The sequence below is a fragment of the Arachis hypogaea genome, chromosome 7 (genome assembly GCF_003086295.3).
Source record: "Arachis hypogaea cultivar Tifrunner chromosome 7, arahy.Tifrunner.gnm2.J5K5, whole genome shotgun sequence".
In the NCBI taxonomy this organism is placed as follows: domain Eukaryota; kingdom Viridiplantae; phylum Streptophyta; class Magnoliopsida; order Fabales; family Fabaceae; genus Arachis; species Arachis hypogaea.
In genome coordinates this window covers 22,236,084-22,262,299 of record NC_092042.1, presented here as the reverse complement: position 1 = coordinate 22,262,299, position 26,216 = coordinate 22,236,084, and the positions used below count along the sequence as shown (strand labels likewise).

The 26,216-nt window shown below is 30.0% G+C and overlaps 2 protein-coding genes across 2 annotated transcripts; both read right to left on the bottom strand.

Annotated features, from left to right (window-relative positions):
* Window positions 1–23,418: 23,418 nt before the first annotated feature.
* Window positions 23,419–25,682, bottom strand: LOC112704034 (exocyst complex component EXO70B1-like). The gene has a single exon (XM_072198624.1). The coding sequence runs from the start codon at window positions 25,240–25,242 to the stop codon at window positions 24,259–24,261; it is 984 nt and encodes a 327-aa protein (XP_072054725.1). The 5' UTR covers window positions 25,243–25,682; the 3' UTR covers window positions 23,419–24,258.
* Window positions 23,537–24,109, bottom strand: LOC140174320 (exocyst complex component EXO70B1-like). Its single transcript, XM_072198755.1, has one exon. It carries the CDS (start codon window positions 24,107–24,109, stop codon window positions 23,537–23,539), a length of 573 nt encoding a protein of 190 aa, XP_072054856.1.
* Window positions 25,683–26,216: the final 534 nt, after the last annotated feature.

Here is a 26,216-nt window from a genome sequence, read left to right as displayed (position 1 = left end):
CTGTTGTTTAGATTTTAGAGATATTATAAGGGATGATTAGAATGTTATTTTCTCTAAATTTTAATAACATAACGACATTTTAACTTATCAAGATTAAATTTTAATATATTGAAAGTAAAATTCTTATATATACTATTATTGACCTATTAGATTCATTATTTCCTTAGATAATTATTATTTATTCATTATCAAAAGTTTTACAATTATATTTCATGTGATAATATAAATAACAAAAAAATGTTTGTCTTTGACTTTTTTATTATGACATATAATTAAATCCCTTAATCGAGAATTACTTGTTATGGACGCGGTTCATCCTTCGAAATTATTTTTTAAAGAGTTCATAATCAAAGTAAAAGTCGCGATTTCGATGTATAACTTCTTCTCGTTGTTAAAAACTTTTTATAGTTGTTGGTTGTGATTAAAGACAAACTGAAAACAAGTAGAGAATAACACTCAAAGTCAATAGGTATATATGATATGCTAGCTATAAAAGTTGTTAGGTCTTATAGCTAGCAGATGAGACAAAAAAGATAAAATATCAATAGAGAATGACATTTCGTTATTAGAACTTGTTTATAGGAATAATTCCATCTTTCGCTGAGATGTTGAATGTAACTTATATAGGAATTTGGTAACTAATAATTTTGTCATTGATGTTATGATACACTGATATAGTTAGATCCCAAGTCGAATTATGACTCTTATATCATAGCATAACGGTGCATATTAGGGAAGGAAATATGGACGTGTGGAAAAGAAAGTTGCTAAATTTGATTAGGCCTTTGGAAGGGAGATTTCTCTAGCTAGCCCATTAAATTATATTTTTTCAATTTTTAGTAAAATACTTGCCCTCACAGTTTTATACATAAATTTATCGTTACGCAAAAATAATGCTGTAATATATGAATATTGACACGAACACAGACTATAATACAATACGGGATACGTAGACACATAAATTTTAAATTTTTATAAAATATGATGACACGATGTATATATAAATTATAAAGTATTTTTTAGATAAATTATAATGATATTTTGATATTTTATTAGTATTAAAATATAAATTAATTTTTAATGTTATTTTTTTATTATATAAAATATTTAAAATAATTTTTTGTTTTAATAAATAATAATATATATTATAATCTAAATTTATTTTAAACAGACGTATTCAAAAAAAATTTTTATATTTTATTAAGTCATAGTTGAATACGAAAAATATACATATCGGACAAATATTAAATAAGTGTCGGGTCTAAATATAATTATTTAGCAAAGGAAAAATATAAGATACTGATATATTATTTGTCAACTTATTACCAACAATAATTAACTATTATATTTTAAACATATCTACAAGAAGACACATCTAGAAAATACATGTATAAAGATACTTTCATTAGACACGGTTATAAAAAAAAATATTTTTATTAGATACATCCATAATGATATCTTTATTAAATATTGTTATAAATAAAAGTTGACAGACGTTAGCAGAAATACTATTAATAACGTAGCGAAATTGTTTAGCAAAGTATCCATAGATATATGTTTTCCTTTTTTTTCTTTTTTTTTTTATATGGATGTTGCGTATGTGCCCTGGGCGGCGCCTTTCTTTTCACACGAGATTCGAAAGTAAAAGTTAAAATCCCACTAACTAAACCCATGCTTGGCTATATCTTCTAATTATTATAAATCTTTTCATAATTAATAATAAGATATCGTGCTAATTCCAAGCTAAAGGAACGACTACTACCACAAACTATGGGTCGTCATTTTTTAACATTTAAAGCAACTTTGGAGGCCAAATATCCAAATTAAAGAGTGGTAGTTCTTATATAAATGACATGATTGAAAAGTGAAAAAAGTTTATGTTCAAAGGGCTAATTAAAGAAGTAAAGATCAATATATTTGATTAGAACATAGTCTTCTTAACGCTGGCTATCAAAGAAAAGATTCTTAATTATTAGGATTTTTTTTTTGGTGACTTCTTAATTATTAGGATTAATAAAACGGAGACTTATATATTGCTTTATTAAATAATATAGAAACGAACACGCAAGCAAAAGGGAAAAAGCAACCAACTTTTCCCAAGATAACTATTCTTGTATGCTCATGTATGTTCGTTTCCTTACTCTACAAGAATAGAAATTTGTGGCATTTTATGTAGAGTCTAATTAGGTAGACGTACAATATTTTTGTTTTGACTCAATATAAGTTATTACTCACATGTTTGTTTCAAAAAAAATTATAAAAAAGATTATAAAAATGAATTACATATTCGCTAAAATAATATTTTATTATACATTTTTATGGTATTGTATGTATTGAATAAACTAAAGCAGAAAAAATGAGAACAGAGAGCTAACACAATATGATAAAGGTTTAGAATATATTTCTCAATTGTATTGTACAAGAATGATAGATAGATTACATAGATACATATAGCAATGTGCAAAAACAGATTCTTCTAACTGGAATAACAAATTCCGTTTAGTCAGTAATATAACTCTAACTAACTACTAGACTTATTTATATGATTATCCTTAATACTTCCCCTCGAACTTAGAGTGGATGCATCACCGCCTCTAAGTTTGGACTGATATTTTGCAAATAATATGATGGAGAGGGGCTTTGTTAGTATATTGGCAAACAGAGTAGACGCAAGAGATCCATATTCGACTTCAGTGTTGCAGTGGCTCAACTTTGTTTGTTTTTTGACATTTTCATGAAACTAAGTTGCTCTCCAGATAAATAGAATAACCAGTAACTGATTTACGGTCATCTATATCACCACCCCAATCTATATCTGCAAAAGCCAAAAGTCTAAAATCAGTGCACTTGTTGAAGATTAATCCATGATATACTATATTTTTTAGATATCTAAGAACTCGTTTTGTAGCTTTCCAATGCAGAAGAGTTAGGGCATGCATGAGCTGTGATAATTTATTAATGAAAAAGGATAAATTGGATCTTGTTGTAGTGAGATATTGTAAAATTCCAATAACAAAGATACAATTTAGAATTTTCAAATGGTTCTGAATCATTTAGAAATAATTTCTGATTAGAGAGCATATGAGTAGGTACTGGGTTTGCTTCCAGCATTGAAGCTTTCTTAAGAATTTCATGAGCATACTTTTGTTGAGATAATATGATTCTGCCATCAGATAAGTAGTTAGCTTTCAAACCAAGAAAATAATTAAAAGTTTTCAGATCTTTAAGAAGAAAAATAGAATTTAATTGTTTGATCAAAACCTCAATTTCTTGTTTATTGTTTCCTGTAAGTACAATATCATCAACATAGAATAGAAGGTAGGCAACTGAATTAAGGGGTTTTTCTCACAAAAAGAGATACATCAGACTTAGTATTAATGAAACCAAATTGGTTTAAAGTGATAGTAAGGGTTAGAAACCAAGCTCTTGGAGCTTGTTTCAAACCATACAAAGTTTTATTCAACTTACAGACCAAAGACGTATTTGGATGAGAGTAGCCTTCAGGTTGGTGCATGTAAATTTGTTCATCAAATATCACATGTCTAGAGAATAAAATCTTTTCTTCTTTAGTCAAACATTTATAACCATGGTGAGATTGATCATAACCCAAGAATAGACATTTATCAGACCGATATTATAATTTATGTTTATTGTATGATTTTAGATATGAAAAATATGTGCAACCAAATACTTTCAACGTATGATAATCAAGTTGTTTGTGAAAAAAATTTTCAAAAGGAAACAGAAAATTGAGAGTTGTTATTGGTAGTCTGTTCAATAGATACATAGCAGTCACAAAAGCATCTTCCTAGACATTCATTGGAAGAGATGCTGTGAAAAGTAAAGACAAACCTGTTTCAATAATAGATCGATATCTTCTTTCAACAACACCTTATTGTTGGCGTGTGTAGGGGGTATAACAACCTATGCTTGATTCCATTTTAATTCAAAAAATCATTAAAAACTCGTGAAGTAAATTCTAATGCATTGTCAGATTGAAGAGATTTTATAGGACAACCAGTTTGTTTTTTCATCAAGGCTTTGTATGCTTGAAAACTAGAGAGAGCCTTAGATTTATTAGTAAGAAAGAAAATATAAGTATATTTTAAATATGCATCAACATAATTAATATAATAACGATAACCACTTCTAGAGAGAATAGGAAAGGGTCCCCAAATATCAACAAAAACTAACTCAAGAAGCACATTATATACAGTTTTTGAATTTTTAAAAGGGAGGACATGTATTTTAGAGGTTGCACAAGATTCACAGATAGCATTTGTTAAATTTTTATTAGAAATGAAAATACCACACTGTTTTAAGACTCTTAGAACATTAGGCACAGTTGTATGACCCAACCATTGGTGCCAGAGATTAATAGGATTTGTATTTAACACATTTACTGATAAAACAGTTTTAATAGATATATCAGACGTAATAGGAGCAAGAGTAGTAAGATTAATAGAACTTGAATCAAATTGAGGCATACACGAATTATTCTTATTTATTGATGTGGGTTGAATTTTTGTATTACAATTGGGGGCTTACAATTATTCTCAGTATTGAAACTAGTCTTAGTATGTAAGAAACTATGGGTAGATGAGTTACATTTTTCAGAATACAAGAAATCAAAATTATTATGCATCGAAGATAAAGGTTTAGGGACATAGAAATTATCAAATGCATAAATTCCATCTTTAGAAGTTTTCTGGAGAAGAAGTTCCTGAGATACCCGATCACGAATAAGGCAGTGCTTAGGTCAGAATTCAAAAAAGACACAATTATCCTCTGTAAACTTGGACATACTTAGAAGATTTTTGGTTATTTCAGGCACATAAAGAAGATCAAGTAGTTTATAATGAACATTATTTTTGTCAATTAAACACGAAATTTCATAATCTTTAATAACAGTACATGTTCCATTACCTACGAACAGATGGTCATGATCACGGTTAGAGTTAAGAGAAGAAAGAAGATTGCTTAGATCATTAGTCACATAATGACTTGCACCTGAATCAGGCAGCCAAGTTGAAGCATTAAGAGAGGAAGGTGATGTAAGGTAAGCCTGAGATTGGTGGAAAGATGAAGAGAATGGTGGAGGAACAGTGTTGGAGTATGGAATTGGTGTTGCTTGTGATGAGGATGAAAATGAATTAGGTTGAAAGTATTGATCAAATCGAAAGAAACAATTCCAAGCAACATGTCCATTGTGGCCACAGATTTGGCCAGAAGGCCAGTGATTGTTCCAAGAAAACCTTCTTTCTCTTTGGGGTTTACCTCCACGACCCTGTCTTGCTGAGCTTCCACGTCTAGTATTGGTGCAGAAAGCTTGTGAGAAATTAGCTGTAGCCATACCTTGAGATAGAGTTTTAAAATGCTCGAGCATATCATCAAATGCAACTAGAAAAGATTCTTTTTCGCTAACACTAAAAGTGCCTAGTCTTGACATAACAGAAGTTATATATCCACTGTATTCTTTAGGTAAACCATCTATAATTGACTGACTATGATCATCATTTTGCAATTTGTATCCAATTGCAAGCAAAGAATCCACAAGTTTGTATATCTTGTTCAAATACTCAGAAATAGAACCAGTTTTCTTAACAGATTTAAGTTGAGCCTTGAGACTTTGAACACGAGTTGTAGAGGTTATGGAGAAGTAAGTCACAATGGTAGTCCAAGTATTAGCAAAGTTAGTACAAAGAAGAACTTTATTCTTGAAGCTATTTATCATTGAAACCATAAGCCAAGTGGTGAGGGCTAAGTCATTTTGGCGCTATTCTTGATACTTTGTAGATTCTTTTGTTGTGGTTGGATCTGAACTTTTCTAAGGAGTCTCATTAGGTGTTGTGCTAGCAGAGGCAGCAGCATTGTTAGAGTTTGGATTGAATTTTGAAGGTGCTTTTGAAGCATCCAAGTGATCTTCCATGCTAAGAAGTTGAATAGTAAGCCATGCTTGATGCTTCTAAGTATTATAGTTGTTATCATCAAATTTTTTTGCAATAGGAATTAGAGCAGATTTTGTTGAAGAAGAATCAGAGAGCAATAACACCATTATTGTGCAGCAGAAGCAATGAATGGAGTTTTTGAAAAAAAAAAGATCCAAGAAAGTTCAAAATGAAGCTCTTGATACCATATTGAACAAACTAAAGCAGAGAAAATGAGAGTAGAGAGCTAACGCAATATGATGAAGGTTTATAATATATTCCTCAATTGTATTGCACAAGTGTATATATATATGTGTGTGTGTGCAGAAACAAATTTTCTAAGTGGAATAACAAACTCCGCCTAGTCAGCAATGTAACTCTAACTAACTACTAGACTTATTTACATGATTATTCTTAATGGTATGTATGTTTTAATGGATAAGAAATTTCTGTTATTAACCTGGCATTTTCACGTGCAAGTTGTTAGGGTGGAAAATAGAAAAGTCAGTGTTATTTATTTATTTTTATAAATGCTGAAGAATAAAAATTTTAGCATGACAATTATGTTTCTATTTCTACAAAGTCAAGGCAAAGTGTTATTCTATCCGTTTCACACATTCCTTAATAAAACACAAAAAAGACATTTGATAATACAAAATTCAGGTAATTCAAATAAATAAATTAAACAGAGATCAATATTATACAAAAGTATTCAAACAAAATAACTTATATATATATGTCTTATTTTTACACTAAATTTATATAAATCAAAGCTATTAAACTCAATTTACACTAAATCTATGTAAATCGAATCTAATTGAATCGATTTATTACCTCACATGTGCATCATATACATGTAAATCGAATCTAATTGATTCAATGTACTACTTTTGTATCATATATAAGGGTGACAAACAAGACTAAACTCTCCGAGCCGGCCCGTGTAACCCACTAAAGAAAATAGGTCGGATTGAAAAATTGAGACTGTCGCACATCAAAAGCTCGCCTAACCTGCACTGCTTAAACCGTGGGCTTTGGCAAGGCAGGACGACCTTCCCCGGAGGGCTCAGTATTTTTTTTTTGCCATGGGTATTTTTTGCAAATTTTTTTGCCCAAATCCCAACTTTTCCAACCTCAACCCGACTGAATAAAAACCCTACCCACCCTAATTGACTTTCCCTTACTCCATCAAACTCACTCACTCACACTTACAAGTCACAATACACTGAGCCTCTTCCACAGTCACACTCACACCAGCAACCGCTCTTAACCGTGCTGCATCCAGTGTCTGGCGTATCTACCGGTGCCGTTGTCGTTGCTATCGTCAGCGCCGTTGGCCCGTTGCTCTTCTCTCACACTCACGCTCATACAGACACAATCACGCTAATGTTCGCAGTCTCGCACAGTCACACACAACAGTCCGAAACCACAGTCACGGCGCTCCTCATCATATGCTGCTCCCATTGTCGCTCTTCGGTCCTCTTGGGTCTTAGCCACCGCTGCTGCTCCGTCTAGCCATCGTCGCTGTTGCTCGTCGGTCCTGGGCTCCTGGCCATAGGCGCTGCTCCTCTGTCCTCTCTGTGTTTGTCGTCTGGCCGTCGTCGCTGCTCCTTGCCTCTTCTGTCCTAGTCGTTGCCGCTGTTATTCTGGATTTTTAGTATCTTGGTTTTTTTGTTAACGTTTTGAATTTTTTATTTTTTTACAAAATAGTGTGCTTGACTAAATTGAACATTAGCATAAGTTTAGGTTTGTATCAGATCAGAGTTATAGATAAGTTTATGTTTGTTTATTTTGATTAAATTTTACTGTTTTGACAAATCTAAAATCTGATGCAGATTTTTTATTATTTACTGTGTTTTGTTTTGTTTGATAATGATTTTGACTAAATCAAAATGTATAATACTTGTTTTAACATTTGGGTTTATTTCAGAAAATATGAATTCTAAAATAATCTTGTTACTGCTGGAGTTGATTCTGAGACTGCTCAGATCGAGGTTGATGAGCCTAGTTCGAAAAGGGCCAGACCAACAACATCTGATGTTTGAAATTTCTTCAAAAACTCAATCCAGATAAGGATGAAGTAGAATGTTCTAAGTGTAAAGGATGCAAGAAGCTGTTTAAAGCTGGCGGTAAGCGATATGACACATCTACTCTAAAATGACATCTTGATAGTTGTACTCAAATTAAGCATGAAGATATTAGTCAAACTATAGCAGAATTACAAAATAAAATGGGTTCACTTAATATTGATTTAGGAGTCGCTAGAAATATATTTGCTTCTTATGTAGTTGATAGGGATAAATCATTCAATATGATTGATGATTGGGTTTAGGATTTATTATTATGTTTATTACATATTTATAATTATAAAGACTTTAATTTTTATGAATTTAGAAATTATAATTTTTTTATCTTTAAAAATTATAAATTTATTAAAATAGTTGTGAAATTATGTATATTATTTAATATTTAATAATAATAAAAAAATTTCACGGGTTTGGCTTGTCAGCCCACCATTAACTGGGGTGGGGTGAAGTTTCAGGACCACTTTATTAGGTAGAGTGGGACAGACATTAAATAAATTATAATAAGTAAAAGGTTTTTTTTAATTCCTACAAAAATCAGACGACATAGCATCAACTTATGTCAGAGATAACAGGTTCATCATTAACCTCAATTAGCCGGCTAAAATTCACCTTTTATTTTTATCACAAATCTCTATTTAAGTATTTATTGATCCTTGCTGAAGAGACTGGCCTATATGGTTATATGTGGATATTAATGAATTTTTTTTAAATAAATTCTCCAAAAAATAACACAAAATAATAAACATAACTTAATATAATAAAATATAATCTAAAATAAAAGATAAAGATGTGTAATCCATTCATTAGAAACACAACTTGAACTTTTAAAACAACATAAAAAAAAAAGAAAAAGTATGAGAAAACAATGATTTTAGTATACAATGTGTACAATAGAATTAAAAAAGAAAAATAAAATAAAAATAAAAAATTAGATCATTAATTAATTATTTAATTTCAAATTTTAAAACTTGAAAAATTAGGATTAGTATTTAAACTCATTCACACTATGTACAGTTATTCCTAATTTCACCATAACCTCCTCTAAAATTTGCCGTCATCTTCTCTGGTTCCCACATTGCACCGCTGCACTTTCCGCCGGCCATATCGACGCCGCCGTAGCCTTCCACCGATACCGCCTTAGGACCACTTCATTAGATAGAGTGGGACAGACATTAAATAAATTAAAATAAGTAAAAGGATTTTTTTTAATTCCTACAAAAATCAGACGACATAGCATCAACTTGTGTCAGAGGTAACAGGTGCATCATTAACCTCAATTAGCCGGCTAAAATTCACCTTTTATTCTTATCACAAATCTCTATTTAAGTATTTATTGATCCTGCTGAAGAGACCGGCCTATATGGTTATATGTGGATTAATGAAACTTTTTTTTTAAATAAATTCTCCAAAAAATAACACAAAATAATAAACATAACTTATAATAAAAGATAATCTAAAATAAAAGATAAAGATGTGTAATCCATTCATTAAAAACACAACTTGAACTTTTAAAATTAACATAAAAAAAAGAGAAAGTATGAAAAGACAATGATTTTAGTATACAATATATACAATAGAATTAAAAAAGAAAAATAAAATTAAAATAAAAAATTAGATTATTAATTAATTATTTAATTTCAAATTTTAAAATTTGAAAAATTAAGATTAGCATTTAAACTCATTCACACTATGTACAGTTATTCCTAATTTCACCATAACCTCCTCTAAAACTCGCCGTCATCTTCTCTGGTTCTCACATTGCACCGCTGCACTCCCCACGGCCATATCGACGCCGCCGCAGCCTCTCACCGATACCGCCTCCACTTCTGCCGGTGAGTCGACCCGCTTCGCCCTTTTGCCACTGTTTTCGCGCTACTCTCCCGACAGCTATAATCTCGGATGGCAAGTCCTACCTCCTCGTCGCGCTTTTATTATGCCAGGCTCGTCTCTCCCCCGCGCTGAAAGCCAATGTCGAAGTCGTTTTCAACCACCGCCATTTCTCTCTTTTCATACGGTCGTCGTCTCTCTCTTTCCTCGACCAGCTTTCTCATCTTACTTGGATTATCAATATGTTTGTAAGTATCATATATGATTTTATCTGTTTTAACTTTTGAGGATGTTCGTTGTGTTCATTTTTTGTATTTTCAATTTGTTTAAACAATACCATTTGTTCCATGTATCATTTGAATTAAAATGACTATATATATTTTTGGTAGGATTACAATGAAATCAAATTTCTTGAAATTTGCAAAGGTCCCGGCAAAAATATCGGGAAAATAGTGTCAAGAACGGCTGAAAACTATATTCGTGAAATCATAACTGAGCATATTATAGGATGGTTATTTTAGTAGATATCTAGATGGTTATTTTAATTGTTATGTGGATGATTATTTTGATTGGATTGGATTTAGTTATATATAATTAAAATATGTTAGATGTTCAATTTATTAAGTATGTATGATCATTTTTATCTTTGCGTAGATGGTTATTTTCACTATGGATAAACAACGTCGGTGGTGACGTGTGGCAAACCAAGCAACAACAGTGAAGTGGGATGATTATTGATAAAGGTAGGTCGGGAGTGGTAGTCGATTGTGAGAGAAAAAGATATTGGAGTAAAATGTTTTGATAAATTAAGATTTGAGATAATTATTTTTTTTAGAATAATTGAGTGGGTTTTTTATTTAAGTAATTTTTGGAATGTTTTTTATTTTTTATATGTATTTAGGTCAAATTCAAAATTTATTGTATACATTGTTAAGATTTTTTATTGTCTCCCTAGCAGAGTTCTAAAAAAAAATTTCATTTATCTCATTCCAAAGCCAATACATTTCAAAGATGTAAACTTCTTTACGTATTGTCAATTACACGTTATTTATTTATTATTTTTTTATATTTATGAAAACAAGAAATGATAAAGGAAAAAAAAATAAATGAACAAGAATGAAAACAAAAGATTTAAGTTTGGAGAAACTACAAGAGTTATTTGTTACCTCTATGTCTATAATATTCGCTGATTGCATTCTGCAATTTTCTAACCAAACAAAACTAAGCTCTTGAATTAATTAAGCTGATGTAGTGTGTACTTGAGGGGTTATTTCGTAAGACTGGGCTACAACGAAGTAATAACCACCATGCATGTCCTATGTGATAAGAATGGGGTGCGACTAATGACTGTATGTTCTATTACTTGCTTCATTTTTTTTATTTCCACATTTTCAAATATTTAATTTGCTAACTACCATATTATTTGTTATAATTATGAATTTACTTTTCAAAGCAATAATTGCCGTTATCCATTCTTGTTGACTCCCTAAGACACATGTTTAGACTTGGGTTTTTGTTTCACTATGCACTATAACTCAATCCTTTTTATTTAGGTTTTAATTAAGGGCACTATTCACAAGCTGATGGTAAAAATTAAACATCTTTTTCTTTAAATGGTGATATGGCTTCTTTAAAATTATAACACGCATTCAATAAATCTCAATATAACATACGCCACTTAAATAGGCTAGTAAAAATTTTCTTAATTTAGTTTATTTGACACAATATAGTTGAAGTAGACCGGTTTATAATGTTTATGGTCTTATGCACGTTTTAAATTGAAAATAGATAAATATAAAAGAAATAAAAATGTTATTTGGAATAAGCTCGGACGTAAAAAAGACTTTGGGTTGGACAACAAAAATAGAATAGTATTATACTGTTATATATATATATATATATATATATATATATATATATATATATATATATATATATATATATATATATATATATATATATATATATATATATATGAATAAGTTTTTGTTCTAAATATTGATAATTGTCATGAAAAAATTATATTATCACTGACTCTAAAAAAGAAGTTAGGTATCAAAATGAATCAAAAAGAAAAAAAATGAAAACTGATAAGAATTTGAAAATAAGTTAAACATTTTTTTAGAAAAGGTTATGAAGATAAAAAAGGGTAAGTATTGTTTTGAATTTTTGGTTCTTAAGGTTTAGGGTCAAAATCAAATTCGTCCTTAACGTTATTTTATATTTAAAATTTTCCAAAACGTTTTATTTAATATTAAAATAATTTTTTTTAATAAAATTTTTAATTTTATTAATTTTATTACTAAATTACTCCTACTCTAATAAAAAATTATAAAATTAAAGAAAAAAGAAAGAACAACGGAGGAGAAAGGAAAAGGGGGGAGGGGAGAGGAGGGGAAAAAAGAAGAGGGGGAAGATGGACGGCGCCGACGCCAGCGAAGTTTAGAGTTGCCGTCGCTATCAGAAATCAAAACCAGAGGAGGAGAGAGCTCACGAAGGAGAGAGGAGACACGAGCTAGGGAGTTGCACTCCGCCACTGCCATCACTGCCGCCGCTGCTACCGACCTTGCCGTCCTCGCCGCTGCACCTCGTCAATTCGGCTTCTTCTTCTGCTTCCGCTTTCGATTTTGCTTCTGCATCTACATCTACATCTGCTTCTTCTTCTGTTTTTGCGTTTGTGTCTGTTTTTGCTTCTGTTTTGTTTCTACTTTGCTTTTACTTTGCTTCTTCTTCTACTTTTGATTTTGTTTTTTATTCTACTTCTGCATCTGCTTCTTCTTCTTCTTTTGCGTTTGTGTCTATTTTTGTTTCTTCTTTGTTTCTACTTTGCTTCTACTTCTGCTTCTGATTCTGTTATTGTGCATTGATTTTTGTTGTTGAATTTGATGATGTTAGTTTCTGAATTTGAATAATGTGTTATTGTTGGTGTTCTTGAATCTGATTATTGGTATTTAGTGGGAATAAGGAAGATGGTGGTGGTGAAGGGTATTTTTATCCGTAAAAAGTCAAAAGGACGATTTTGATACCAAATAAAACGGAAACGATTTTAAATCCAAAATAATATTGGGAACGAATTTAATTTTGACCTTAAACTTTAGAAATAAGAACAATACTTACCTCAAATGAAAAAAATAATATGCATTGAAATTAAAAAAGAAATAAATAAAATAAAGTATGTCATATTATAAAGTACAATTTTTGTAGGCCATGTATTAAATATTAGAATGTTAGTGATTAATATAATATTTTAATACTTTTAGCTGATAACTGTTCTAATAATTAGGATTAGTTGTTTGAATCTAATTAAGAGGATCGGATTAATTGTTTTAATATTTTTAGCTGATAACTGTTCTCTTTCTTCTTGTAATTTATCGGGAAATAATAAAAAAAAAATTTATGACAATTATATTTTAGGAAACATTTCAAGTGCACCGGGGAACACCGGTGGATCAGTTATTTTAATCATTAATTTTAATTAATATATATTATATATATATTTTATAATTCAGATCAACGGTTAAAATAACTGGTGTACCAATACTTCCGGTATACTTAAAATGTTTCCTATATTTTAATTAAGACTTTAATGGTAAATCCCTAAAAAGAATATTATTATTTGGAAAACAAATTTAAACTACCATACAATGTTTCTTTGGGAGAGACTACTCTCATATTTTTATGGCTAATGCTACACCCATTTTATTATTATTTCTTAAATGTTCCTCATTAATATTTAAGTTAATCTCTTTTATTCTACTGCAATTTCATTTTATTTTATCTTATTTACTCTATTTTAATAATTATTTATCACTTCTGATTTTCTTTTCACAAAATTCAAAAAAAAATCATAAAAAATTAATAAAAATAAAAAAGTAAAATATTAATTATATCTTTTATTAGTATTTTTATATCTCTTATATCAATATATACATAATTTAATATTTCAAAATATAATATTTATATTTATATATCTTATTTATTAAATATACTTTTATATCTCGTATTCTCTATCTTAGTTTTCCATACTTATACGTAATGCAAACACAGTCTTTATGATTAAAGTAAATTTTTTATTTAGAAGAATTAATTAGATGATCATTTCAAATGAAAAGATTAAATCACCTGGCAATTATTATATGCTCCTTTCTTAATCAATGGAACTTGTTAGGTGAAAATAACAGGTCTAGTAGGGTAAATGTGTAATGCTCTAATTACTATTAAAGCCATCTCATTTCTTGTTCAAAAGAACTACTTGGATTTTAATTTCTCGCAAGTATGACAGGTTAACATAATTTTATCTTAATTATTATTTAATTTTATCTTAATTATTATTTTATTAAAAAATTTTGCTTATATAAAGGCATATATGTTTATGTAATAATTATCTCTCTATGAATAAAATGTTTAGTGTCTATTCTAAAAATTTTCTCTTATATTCTTATGATTGTTAGTAAGTTTGAATGATGAAAAATATAGTAGTATTATTTATGTGAGTGAGTAATTTTGAGATCAATAAAGTGTGAGTATTATAATTACATTTGGTATTAGAACTGATTAATTTAGCGCTTGATGTTTGAGAATTTATTGTGAGGTGTAAGAGAATTCTCACATAATTGTTTATTTATAGAGTCACTATAACAAACACTTTCAATATCGTATGGTCCGATCCTAAGTTAGATAAAAAATTTGATTATAGTTATTGGGAAACTTTGATGTCTACCCATTTGAAAACTTAGAACTTGTAGAATTTCATTAAACCAGATTTACAAGAAGGACTATATGATGTCCAACAGAAGATAGATCAATTGACGCTATCTCAAATTCATCAAGGTGTAGATTATACGGTGTTTGGCAAAATAGCAAATGCCAAAAGTGTAAAAAAAAGGAATGGAACACGTTGAAGCTGTCATACAAAGGCGTAGATAAAGCTCAGAAAGCAAAACTACAGTCTTTTAGAAGAGAATATGAAAGGTACGAGATGTCTAGCTCAGAAACTATTGAGCAATATTTTACTCGTGTTATAGATTTTGTTAATAAGATGAGAGTCTATGGAAAAGATATACCCAATAGTAAAGTGGTGGAAAAAATTCTTCGCACCATGCCTATCAAGTATGACCATGTGGTGACTATGATACTAGAGTCCCACGATATGGATACTATATCGATTATAGAGTTTCAAAGAACCATGGAAAGTCATATCAGTAGAATATTGGAGAAGTCAGAAAAATCAATCGAGGAAGCCCTGAAAAGTTGAATGAATTTAAACAATATTACAGAATTAAGCCGTACACAAAAAGGATGAAGTCGTGGTTTCAATTTTCAAAATAGAGGTAGAGAAAGTTTCAGAGGTAGAGGTCATGGCAATTACAATCAAGGAAGTTATAATAATTTTACACCACCGAATCAAGGAAGAGGTGGAACGAATTTCAGGCATGTCAACCGAAGAAGAGGTCGAGGAAACTTTTATCAAGAAAGAACCAATTTCAACTGCTTTTATTGTGGAAAGTATGAATACAAAGCAGTAGATTACAGATTCAAAATGATGAATAATAATCAAGTACACGTTGTAGAAAATCAACATCAAAATACTGATGATAATCCGGATACTCAGACTTTATTTTTTACAAATAATTCATGTGCTAAAGATAAAAATAAGAAAAGTAGAGAGTGCAGCACTCTTTACAAGTTAACCTATTATCAAAAGTTATTAGGTAAATTAAATTTATTTATTTTTTTCTTTTTTTTCTGTCATGGGCTGAATAAACAAATTGATACGGCAAAAAAAACTAATTCCCTTTATTTAATACAAGACGATCTTTACACTACAAAAGTACTTAGAAAAACTTTGATCGAATTCTTCCATTACTTTGTAATTGTCGATGCTATGCTTCAAGCATCTTCACTATTTTGTTTGCTGGCAGTGCTTCCACTATCGTCTGGCTAGCTACAGATTTTGATGCTCTTGAGCCCATTCCCTTCCACCTCTGCCATGAATGACCTTCAAAGCCTGGAAAATTTCTGCCACAGAATAGGAAGAAGCATGTCTGCTGGTTGGCTAACTCCAAACACAACTGATTCTGTAGAAAAATCTGGTCTCCATGAAAACGCCATAATTCTCAGATGACGACGCAGTAAAAGCATATACAATACATGGCAGTTATAATAAGTCCATTATCTTTTATTTCAAATTATTCTCAACGTGTACGTAATAGAATAAAAAATTAAATTATAATTATATTTAAATAATTATTTGTATTACTTTTTTATTAATTTATTCAAAAAATAATTAAACTTTAAAACTAATTGTATAAAATATTACAAATATAAAGTTAAGAGAAATTTTTATTTGTATATATGTATTAGTTAAATTTATATAACATAAATTTTTTTATTGTTGTGTTTATATTTAATATTATATACATAATATATATTTAATATTATTTTTTTTAAGATTTTAATATATCTTTTTTTTCTGAATTTAGTACATGAATTTTCAACTTATTTTTCATGTATTCTTTATTTTAATTTTGAAGCTCTGTAATTTTTTTATTATACAAATATGTTATTTTTAATATTTATATACTATTTTTTTTATTTTAGACTTCAGCCCAATATCTAAAATTTATAAAAAAATTTAAAATTTATAAAAAAACATGGTTAACCTAATTAACAGGTTACCTTTTTAAACCTAAACTATTTAAATAAAATATAATAAATGAAGAGTTTAGATTTAACAAATTAACAAGGTGTGCAGCACTCCATACTTAACAAGGAGCGTTTAAAGATGAGCCTTATTTTCTTCATGATTCAGTTAAACTATTATTGAAGTTTGGTAATAGTACAAAGATTCTTATCAAAGAAAAAAAGGTACATACCAATTAGATTGAAGGATGGTTCTCGAAGTTATAATTCTTATGTTTTCTATGCTTTGAACTTAATTACAATTTACTAAATATGGGGCAATTATCTGAGAAATGATATAAGATGATAACTTATATTAAATATTACACTGTGTTTGACAACAATGGAATGTACATAGATAAAGTAAAGATGACTTCAAACATAATGCTTCCATTAAAAATTCAACATGTTAATCCCTCTTGCATGAGTTCTGTGATACTTGATAACTAGTTGTGGCATATGTGATTTGCACATTTTTTTTGGGTCTATCATGAGTTCATATTCCCAATGATGTTTGTGAGATTTGTCAATTAAGAAAGAAGCACAGAGATCCATTCCCAATAGAAAAGTCATGGAGAATCGAAAGATTACTTGAAATTGTGCATTCAAATTTTTGTTCTGCAGAAAGTTCAAACAACAGTGGTAGTAGGTACTTTATCACTTTATTGATGATTTTGGTAGATATACATGGGTATACTTTCTGAAATAGAAATCAGAAGTATGTGATGTATTTAAGATATTCAAGGCGTTTGTTAAGAAATAAAATGACTGTAAAATCAAAATCCTCAGAACAGATAGAGGAACATAATATCTTGCATGCTCAGAATACTTTAAACAACACAAAATTCAACACCAACTAGCAACTAGATATACTTCTCAACAAAATTAGGTTGCTGAAATAAAGAATAGAACCATCATGGATATGGTCAGATGCATCCTCAAGTCAAAACAAATGCCTAAAGAGCTTTGGACAGAAGCAATCGAAAACAACAGTTCATATTTTAAACAAGTGTCCGACAAAAAGTATTCGTGATAAAACTCCAGAGGAAGCTTGGAGTGGAAAGCGATCTTCTATTCATCATTTCAGAGTATTTGAGTATATCGCTTATGCCCACATACCAGATCAATTAAAAAAGAAGTTAGATGACAAAGGCGAGAAGTATCTTTATCGACTATAGCACAGACTCAAAAGCATACAACCTGTATAATCTAGAATCAAAGAAGGTAATCATCATCAGAGACGTGACAATTGACGAGAAAGGCATGTGAAACTGGAATACAATGACAGAAAAGCAGCCGATTGTAATTTCAAATATATGTGATGATGAAGAAGAAAGACAATTGGACACAACCGAATAACCAGAATCATATAGAAGGCCTCAAAGAGTGTGGAGACTACTTGCTAGATTAGCAGATTATGAAGTTGACAATGACAACGATCTGTTCGATGAAGAAATCATAAATTTGTTCTATTTTCAGATTGTGACATGTTGAATTTTGAAGAAGCCTCTAGAGACAACAATTGTGAGAAAGCAATGGATGAGGAGATTCTTACCATTGAAAAGAATGACACATGAGAGCTGACAGATTTACTAGCAGATAAGAAGCCGATTAGAGTAAAGTGGATTTACAAAACTAAGTATAAACCCAACGGTGAAGTTGATCGTTTTAAAGCAAGATTAGTTGTTAAAGGATACAAACAAAAGGTAGGTATCGATTACTTTGAAGTATTTGCTCCTGTTGCTAGATTAGACACTATTCGTATGATTATTTCAGTCTCAGCTCAAAATAAGTAAAAGATACATCAAATGGATGTTAAGTCGACATTTTTAAATGGCACTTTAGAAGAAGAAGTGTATGTTGAGAAACCTAGAGGATATGAAATTCCTGGAGAAGAAAATAAAGTTTACAGGTTGAAGAAAGCTCTATACGGGTTAAAGCAAGCTCTAAGAGCGTGGTACAAGAAGATTGGTTCTTATTTCACTCAGACTGGTTTCAAAAGATGTCCATTTGAGCATACGCTTTATACCAAATTTGTTGAACTTGGAGATATCTTGTTCATGTGTCTTTATATTGACGATTTAATCTTTAATTGCAACAATTTGAAGATAATTGCAAAATTTAGGGAGACTATCATAAAGCACTTTGAAATTATGGATATGGACTTGATGTCTTACTTTCTTGGTGTTGAAGTAGTTCAAAAAGATGATAGAATTTTTATTTCTCAGAAGAAATATGCAAATGATATTTTGAAAAAATTTCAAATGGAGCACTCAAAACCAGTTCCTACTCAGGTCGAAGAGAAGTTCAAGTTGCTGAGAGAAGATAAAGAAATAGCAGTAAATCCTACATATTACAAAAGCTTGATTGGAAGTCTGAGGTACTTCACTACAACTAAACCAGATATTGTGTTTGGAATTGGTTTGCTTAGCAGATTCATGGAAGAGCCTTATACCAACCATTTGTAAACTGTAAAATGGATTCTTCGATATATCAAAGATACTTTAAATTATGGCATTTATTATGAAAATACTAATGAAGTGAATCTTGTAGGTTACACTGATAGTGATTGGGTTGGAGATATAGAAACAAGAAAAAGTGTTTCGGAATTTGCATTTGATCTTGGTTGTGGTGCAATTTTATGGTCGTCAAAGAAATAACCAGTAGTAGCACTCTCTACAGCAGAAGTAGAATATATAGCAGCAGCAAGTTGTGCAACATAAACAGTTTGATTAAGAAGAATTCTTAAGAAATTAAACGAGAAACAAAGTACTCCAACAATGATATTTGTGATAAGAAATCAGCTATTGCATTTTGCAAAGATCTAGTGTTCCATGGAAGATTGAATTATATTGACATACATACGATTTCACAAAATTAGAGAATTGGTGAATGAGAAAGAAATTGTGATTGAATTCTGTCCAATTGAAGAACAAATTGCAGATATATTTACAAAGTCATTGAAAATCGAGTTATTTTACAAGTTAAAGAAAATACTTAGAATGATAAATTTTACAAATTTGATTTAATGGAGACAATATTAGATGATTAAATAAAAAACATTTAAAAATAGTGTAAATATAATATGCTCGAACATTAAAAAAATTCAAAATCAAATACAATTGGAATTGAAACCAAGTTGCAACCTAATTTTAAAAGCTATAGAAACTACATAAATACAAGAGAAGATTATAAAAACTACATTAATACAAATTTTTAGTACAAGACACCAAATTTGACAAGTAATAGGAAGAATAATGAAGTCAACTCATAGAATAGTGAGCAATTTAAAACATACATACAACTTGAAGCAAATTCTACAAGTTTCATTATCCCACCTATGTATACAACTAAGTATTAGTTATTAAAAAAATTATTTTATTGATAAATTTTACCTATATAAAGGTATATATATTTATGTAATGATTATCGTTCTATGAATAAAAATATTTAGTGTTTATTTTAAAAATTTTCTCTTATATTCTTATGATTATTAGTAAATTGAGTAATAAAAAATATAATAATATCATTTATATGAGTGAATAATTTTAAAACTAATAAAGTATGGATATTATAATTACATAATCAGATACTCGTATGCAAGCCATTAGATAATCGTTTTGCTTCCCACTGCAGTATTTTTATGGATGATCCTGCAAATCGAGCACATGCCTTGAGAATTATCGCAATGCTTTTCCCTTTTTCTAGTATTGTTTTCTCAAACTGCCGCTGAATATGATTTAAGGCAGTTCCAATATAAGAACTATTAGGTGGTACGTTGTCTGCCTTACACCAGTTATCAAATATGGTACTTAGGTATATTCATTTCACTGTGCTGTACATTCCAATATAATGTTTAATTTGATGTCGTGTAAAATACCTCATAGTTGTATAAGAGATTTTAAATCTTATCATTATTTAATTTCTTTGTAATGAAATTTGTACTAGCATATTTTGTTATCTGCATCTGGTACTATGGAATTAGATTATTGTATGGCATTGGAAGCAACGTCACTCTATTGGAAGAATGGTTTCTTAAATTTAATAAGTCATAATTCATTAACACTTGGTACCTAAACCAAGTACTTTTTTTTATTATTTATTTAGTTCGTATGAAGTGGAAAAATACGAGTAATTAATAAAATATTTATACAATATGTACAATGGAGGTTTATAGAGTATTAGAAATATAATTATTAGTGTTATCTTTTTCTATCAGTTGAAACTTTTGGGATAAGTGGTATTATAACATGGTATTAGAACACTAGATTTGAAAGATCAATAATTCAATCTTTGGTGAACTTCAAAATTAGGTTAATTTTTCGGGAAGATGTTTATTATCCCTAGTACTCGGATGATTATTCTAGATAATATGGAGGATGTTCATTTTGTAACTCAATATCTCATTGTACACATTGTACAAATAGTCAATTATCTCCCTAGTGAGATCCGTATGAAGTATAGACATTCTTTTAGGTGTGTCTTAATAAAAAATAAAAAAAATTTTAGACATATTTAAATACACTTAAATATTATCACGTGTCAGTGTGTCTAATCTTATTCTTAATATGTATTTTTAAAGTGAATTTAGAAATAGTATATATTATTAATTATTAAAATAAAATATATTTTAAATACTTTATATATTTAAAAAAGATTGTTAAAATAATTAAAAAAATTAATTTATATTTTAATATTAATAAAAGAGCAATGCTAGGGGCCAGCAATTTTTGTGATTGTTAGTCATCAACTAGCCATCAATGATGATTTGATGGTGTGAGATTGGTGTGAGATTTCATCCAATGGCTCACCTTCTTCTGCTGGTTACATGCTAGCCAAAATTCAATAAAACTGTTGCCCCCTAGACTTTTCCTTAACAAAATACTAAAATATTATTATAATTTATCTAAAAAATATTTTATATTTTATATATATGACATATCTTGTACCTTATAAGAATTTTAAATTCACGTACCTGCGTGTCTCTCGTATCATGTCTCATGTCCGTATTAGTATCATGCATGCATCATAGTTTAGTTCTGTTCTTTCTTTAGCAGTACTTGAACTTATAGGTGGAAACTCACCTGCAGTCGACTGCAGGTGAAGTTGTTTCTGGATCGTTGATACGTGTTATGTATGATTTAAAAAAACCGATTTATTTTATACAAATAGTTTATTTAAAAAAATCGGTTTGAATAAATCAAATAACTACTTTTAAAATAATTTAAATTCTTTCTGCGTGTTATTCCTAAATTCCTAACAGATGAATTTGATATGTTCTTTTTCTTCATTCATATTGACCAATTTTTCTTTAAATTTATCTGAAACTTTTTTTTATTTAATTTTTGTCAAATATATGTATACAAATTGTTTGAAAAAGTAAAATTTAGTATTCTGAAAAAAAAAATCACGGTTTTTTTATAGGAATGACATAAATGATATCATCTGTCCTTTTTTTGTCCCTGTTTCTATTTTCTTGATGAGTTTTGTTTTGTTTCCCATAACTCACATTTTCAGTTGCTTTTAAATTAAGCTGTAAAAATATGTTCAATTGCAAATTTATAGTTAAATTAAATTTTATGGTAATCAATCAATTAACTTTTATTTTACTAATAAACTATTTTCGTGCAAATTATTGTTAATTTTTCAATATTATTCTATAAATAAATTATTTTTTTAAGATAATAAGACTATAATTTACTTATCTAAAAATTATGATTTCACTGTCATGCACGTTTTTGTGTTTTTACTTATCAACTAGAATTTATTTTTTAATAAAATTAGAATTTATTTTCAATAAAACAAAAGTATCTAATCAAAATATTAAGTTGGTCTCCTTAAATAATTGAACATAATATTATTAATTTTGTCTACAACAAAAATTTTTAATAAATTTTTTCAAAATAAAATTGATTCAAAAATAGAGAAAAAAAAGAACAACTAATGAAAATATTTATTTTGACATTGCCATCAAGAATAGGATAGCCATAGAAAAAATTCAACCAAATAAAAAGGATCTAACTCATACAATTAAACTACCATCATATCATCACAATAAACTATAACATCACCAACTAAAGAGACATATAACAAATATGAAAGAGATCATGCCAAAATTTCAACAATGCTCATGCTATCAACTAGTCTACGTTATACCATAATTACATTTTTGTCTTCCATCACATGAAATTGCTATGAATTATCTTGACATTTATGATCCTAACATCAAAATGGTGTGATGACATAAATATGTACGTATTTATTAAATCATTTTCATCATTCACAGAGGAATGAATAAAAACATAAATTAAGAAATACATTTGAAATAATAAATTTGATTAAAAAATATAAATAAAAGGAACATACCTAATTGAAAGTTTCATATTAGTTCTGAAAAGGGATTGAAAGAGAACGAATTTTACGTGCGAAACGAAGAAGAAGGGAATAAAAATAACTGCTTGATCCAATTCAAACCAGTTTTTTTAAATAAATCATTTATATAAAATAAACCGATTTTTTTAAAATCATATAGTAACACGTGTCAGCCATCCAGAAGAACTTCACCTGCAGTCGGACTGCAAGTGAGTTTCTGCCAACTTAAGAGTTAAGATTAACTAAAGGACATTTTTCTGCTGTGTGCAAGTTCTCGACTCAGCGTTGATCTTCAACAGCTCAAGTCTGTGTCTTCTCGACTCAATTAGATAGGTTTGTTCTGTTCCTTTCAACTTCACAGACAATACTCTATTCAAAGCACACGTTTTCGCTGTTAACCTTTAATATATAAAAAAAAAACTAGATAAAGATTAAAAAGCATTATTACTACAATCAATAATACAGAGGAATCAAGAGGCATGGACCAAAGGTGTGAAAAATCTGGTGAAAGCTTACCTACGTTTCTAATCACAATCAATATACAAGTAAATTAAACAACCATGACAACTATGATCTCCCCTTTAATAAAGTCCATTATGAGTATGGCCATTTGTATTACAATTTGACACACTATATCTTAAGTTATGCACGAAACAAATCGTTGAGCAGAGCATCAATGTCAAGCATTGAGTACTCAATATACTCATTGGCATGCGAACCAAGAACATCATACAACTTTCCAATAAAGACTCCATATATTGGCAACAAGATATTATCTATGGACTCTCTTATTTCTTTTCTTAGCTGCTCATCTAGGACAAACCATGTAGACTGAACCCTGCATATTTCCTTAAAGTGCAAGTTGAACAATTTGAGATTCTCTTTCATAGACTCCGCTGAGTATGCTTCGTTATCTCCCAGCTTCAAAAGCCCAACAACATCATCCCACGAGATTCTTAGGTAGTCTTCAAGGTTTTGTCTGACTTTTGCACTCAGTTTTCTAATTATGCCACTATTATACATGGGTCTTGTATCCCAGTTCCATTTCTTTGCATTCTGTTCAATGTGCCTTACATTATTCATCGCTGTAATGCAGCGCAGAGCACGGTCCGGACAGCTTTTGAACCTGACTTCCAGATGCTTCTCTAGAAGCTCTATTATCCTAATCAACTGGATAAAGAATGAAGACGGGCTTCCCTCTCTATGAACAACCATGGGGTGTTCTTCGAAAAAATTCTCAAGGGGAAGGATGACCCAAGCTTTGAAAACAACATTAAGGCACTCTATCACTTTTCTGCAGATCGGATAAAGCTCGTCAGGAACATCTGATATGGCTTCATCATTGCAAATCCAATCCTCCAACTCTATGAATATCCCTTTGGTTGCTTTCCCAGTCTCTTCCAATTACTGATAGCTTCATTTCTAATTGAATCACAAGATTTCTGGGAAAACAATGATTCATACTCTGGAATCAAGTCATTCAGTGCCTTGAAAACTCTTACGCTCATGGGAAAAACTTCAAATGTAAAGCAACCTGAAAATTTGAATTGATGTATCGTGAATTCCCTGCAAATTTCGGTGAATACGATATCTGTAGCCGTGCTGAGCCCCATGAAGATACGCTCGCACAGTCTTCTTTCGTTGGGAAACAGCAATCTCATTGCTAAATTTGAAGTGGTAATCCAATTCCTAACTTGAAATTCAAGAGCAGTTGATTCCACCTCAACCACATTCACAATATTTGGGAGTTTCAAGTTTGAACTAGAAATGAACTTTTCTAAGTATTCCCTGCGGCAGCTGCTATACGAATCGCAACACTCCTTCTGAAGTCCATTTGCCACCATGAACTTCACTCCTTCTCGAAGGTCATCGATAATGTTTGACGGCAGCGCATCAATCACCATGTTGCTGTCAACCGGGACATGGTCCTCAAGGTTGGATTCAATGAAGGTCTTGACGTTATCTTTTGCATAATTGGAAAGCATATTAATAAGCTCCCTATCACATAACTTAAGAGCATTTATACAAGCGGTGAATTGTGTCTTCATAATGACAATATCAGTGTTGACTTCTTGTGAATCTGAATCCACTTGTGCAGCTTCTTCTTGTTGTTGTTGTGAATCTGAGTCAACTTGCACAACTGAGTGATACTGATCATCCAACCTCTGATGCTCATTTTCCAAATCTAAAGAAGAACGGAGAATGATGAGGGAGTAGCTGAGTCCCACTCCAAAGATACCTAAAAACAAATGTATCTTCATGAATTGTACAATCAAAGCTCCCAAGAAGAAATATAACAAATCCACTTCAAATCCCAAGTGGCTCTGCCTCGACAAGCTCAGTGACATCACAGCAAACGCAGCACAAGAAATTAGGCCGTAAACATCCGGTTTTCCGTTGACATCTTTATCAAAGAAAAAGGAGTAGATGGCGGTTATTGTCAAAACCAGAAAAGACAGGTGAGCTTTGAATCGCAATGCGGTGGAGCATTACCATGACTTTGCAAATAAAATCATGAAACAAATGGTGATACTGGAAACAATATAGATAAAGATTTTGAGAAAGTTCCACCTTCCAAAGAGATGGTTAAAGGAGGAGCTGAGAGCATAACATGATAATCCAACTGTAGTTGAAGCCAGACCAACAAACCTCCATACATGTGCTTGCCTCAGATATCTCTGAATTTTAGTGAGTGACCCCGCCATGTTTGTTTTCTCACGCTGAGTGATGAGAATTGCGGTAGAACACTTCACACTTTGACTCAAAATGCTTGTTTGAGATGGGATGAGATTACATTACACGGTAAACCAGATGAGGCCTAGAGTGATCATATTCCATTTCACTTGAAATGTTTTTCAAAGGAACTTCTAAGAATATTTAATCTTTTTTTTTTTAATTTTAAAACTAGTATTTTTATCGTAATAAAATTATGATAATATAAATCTTTTAAAATTATGTTAATTATGATATTATAGATTATGACATAAAAATTTATAACATTAAACTACTTTTATAAAAAGATCGTAAAGGACTAAAGTTTTCATCGGTTAAGAAGGCCAATATTTCTATAGATAAAATATATATATATATTTGATTATATATTAAGTATGTTGCACAAAAAAAAATAATTAACTTTTATGCTTATTATTTAAAAATAATATTTTTTCACTATATATATATATAAAATATAACTTGATATTATTAACATAGAAAAATTTATATTGATAATTATAAAATTAACTCAAATTTATTTTTTCTAAAACAATTGAATCTTGATTCTAATTTTTAATCACAGCATTAGTATTTTCTCTAAATTATATGT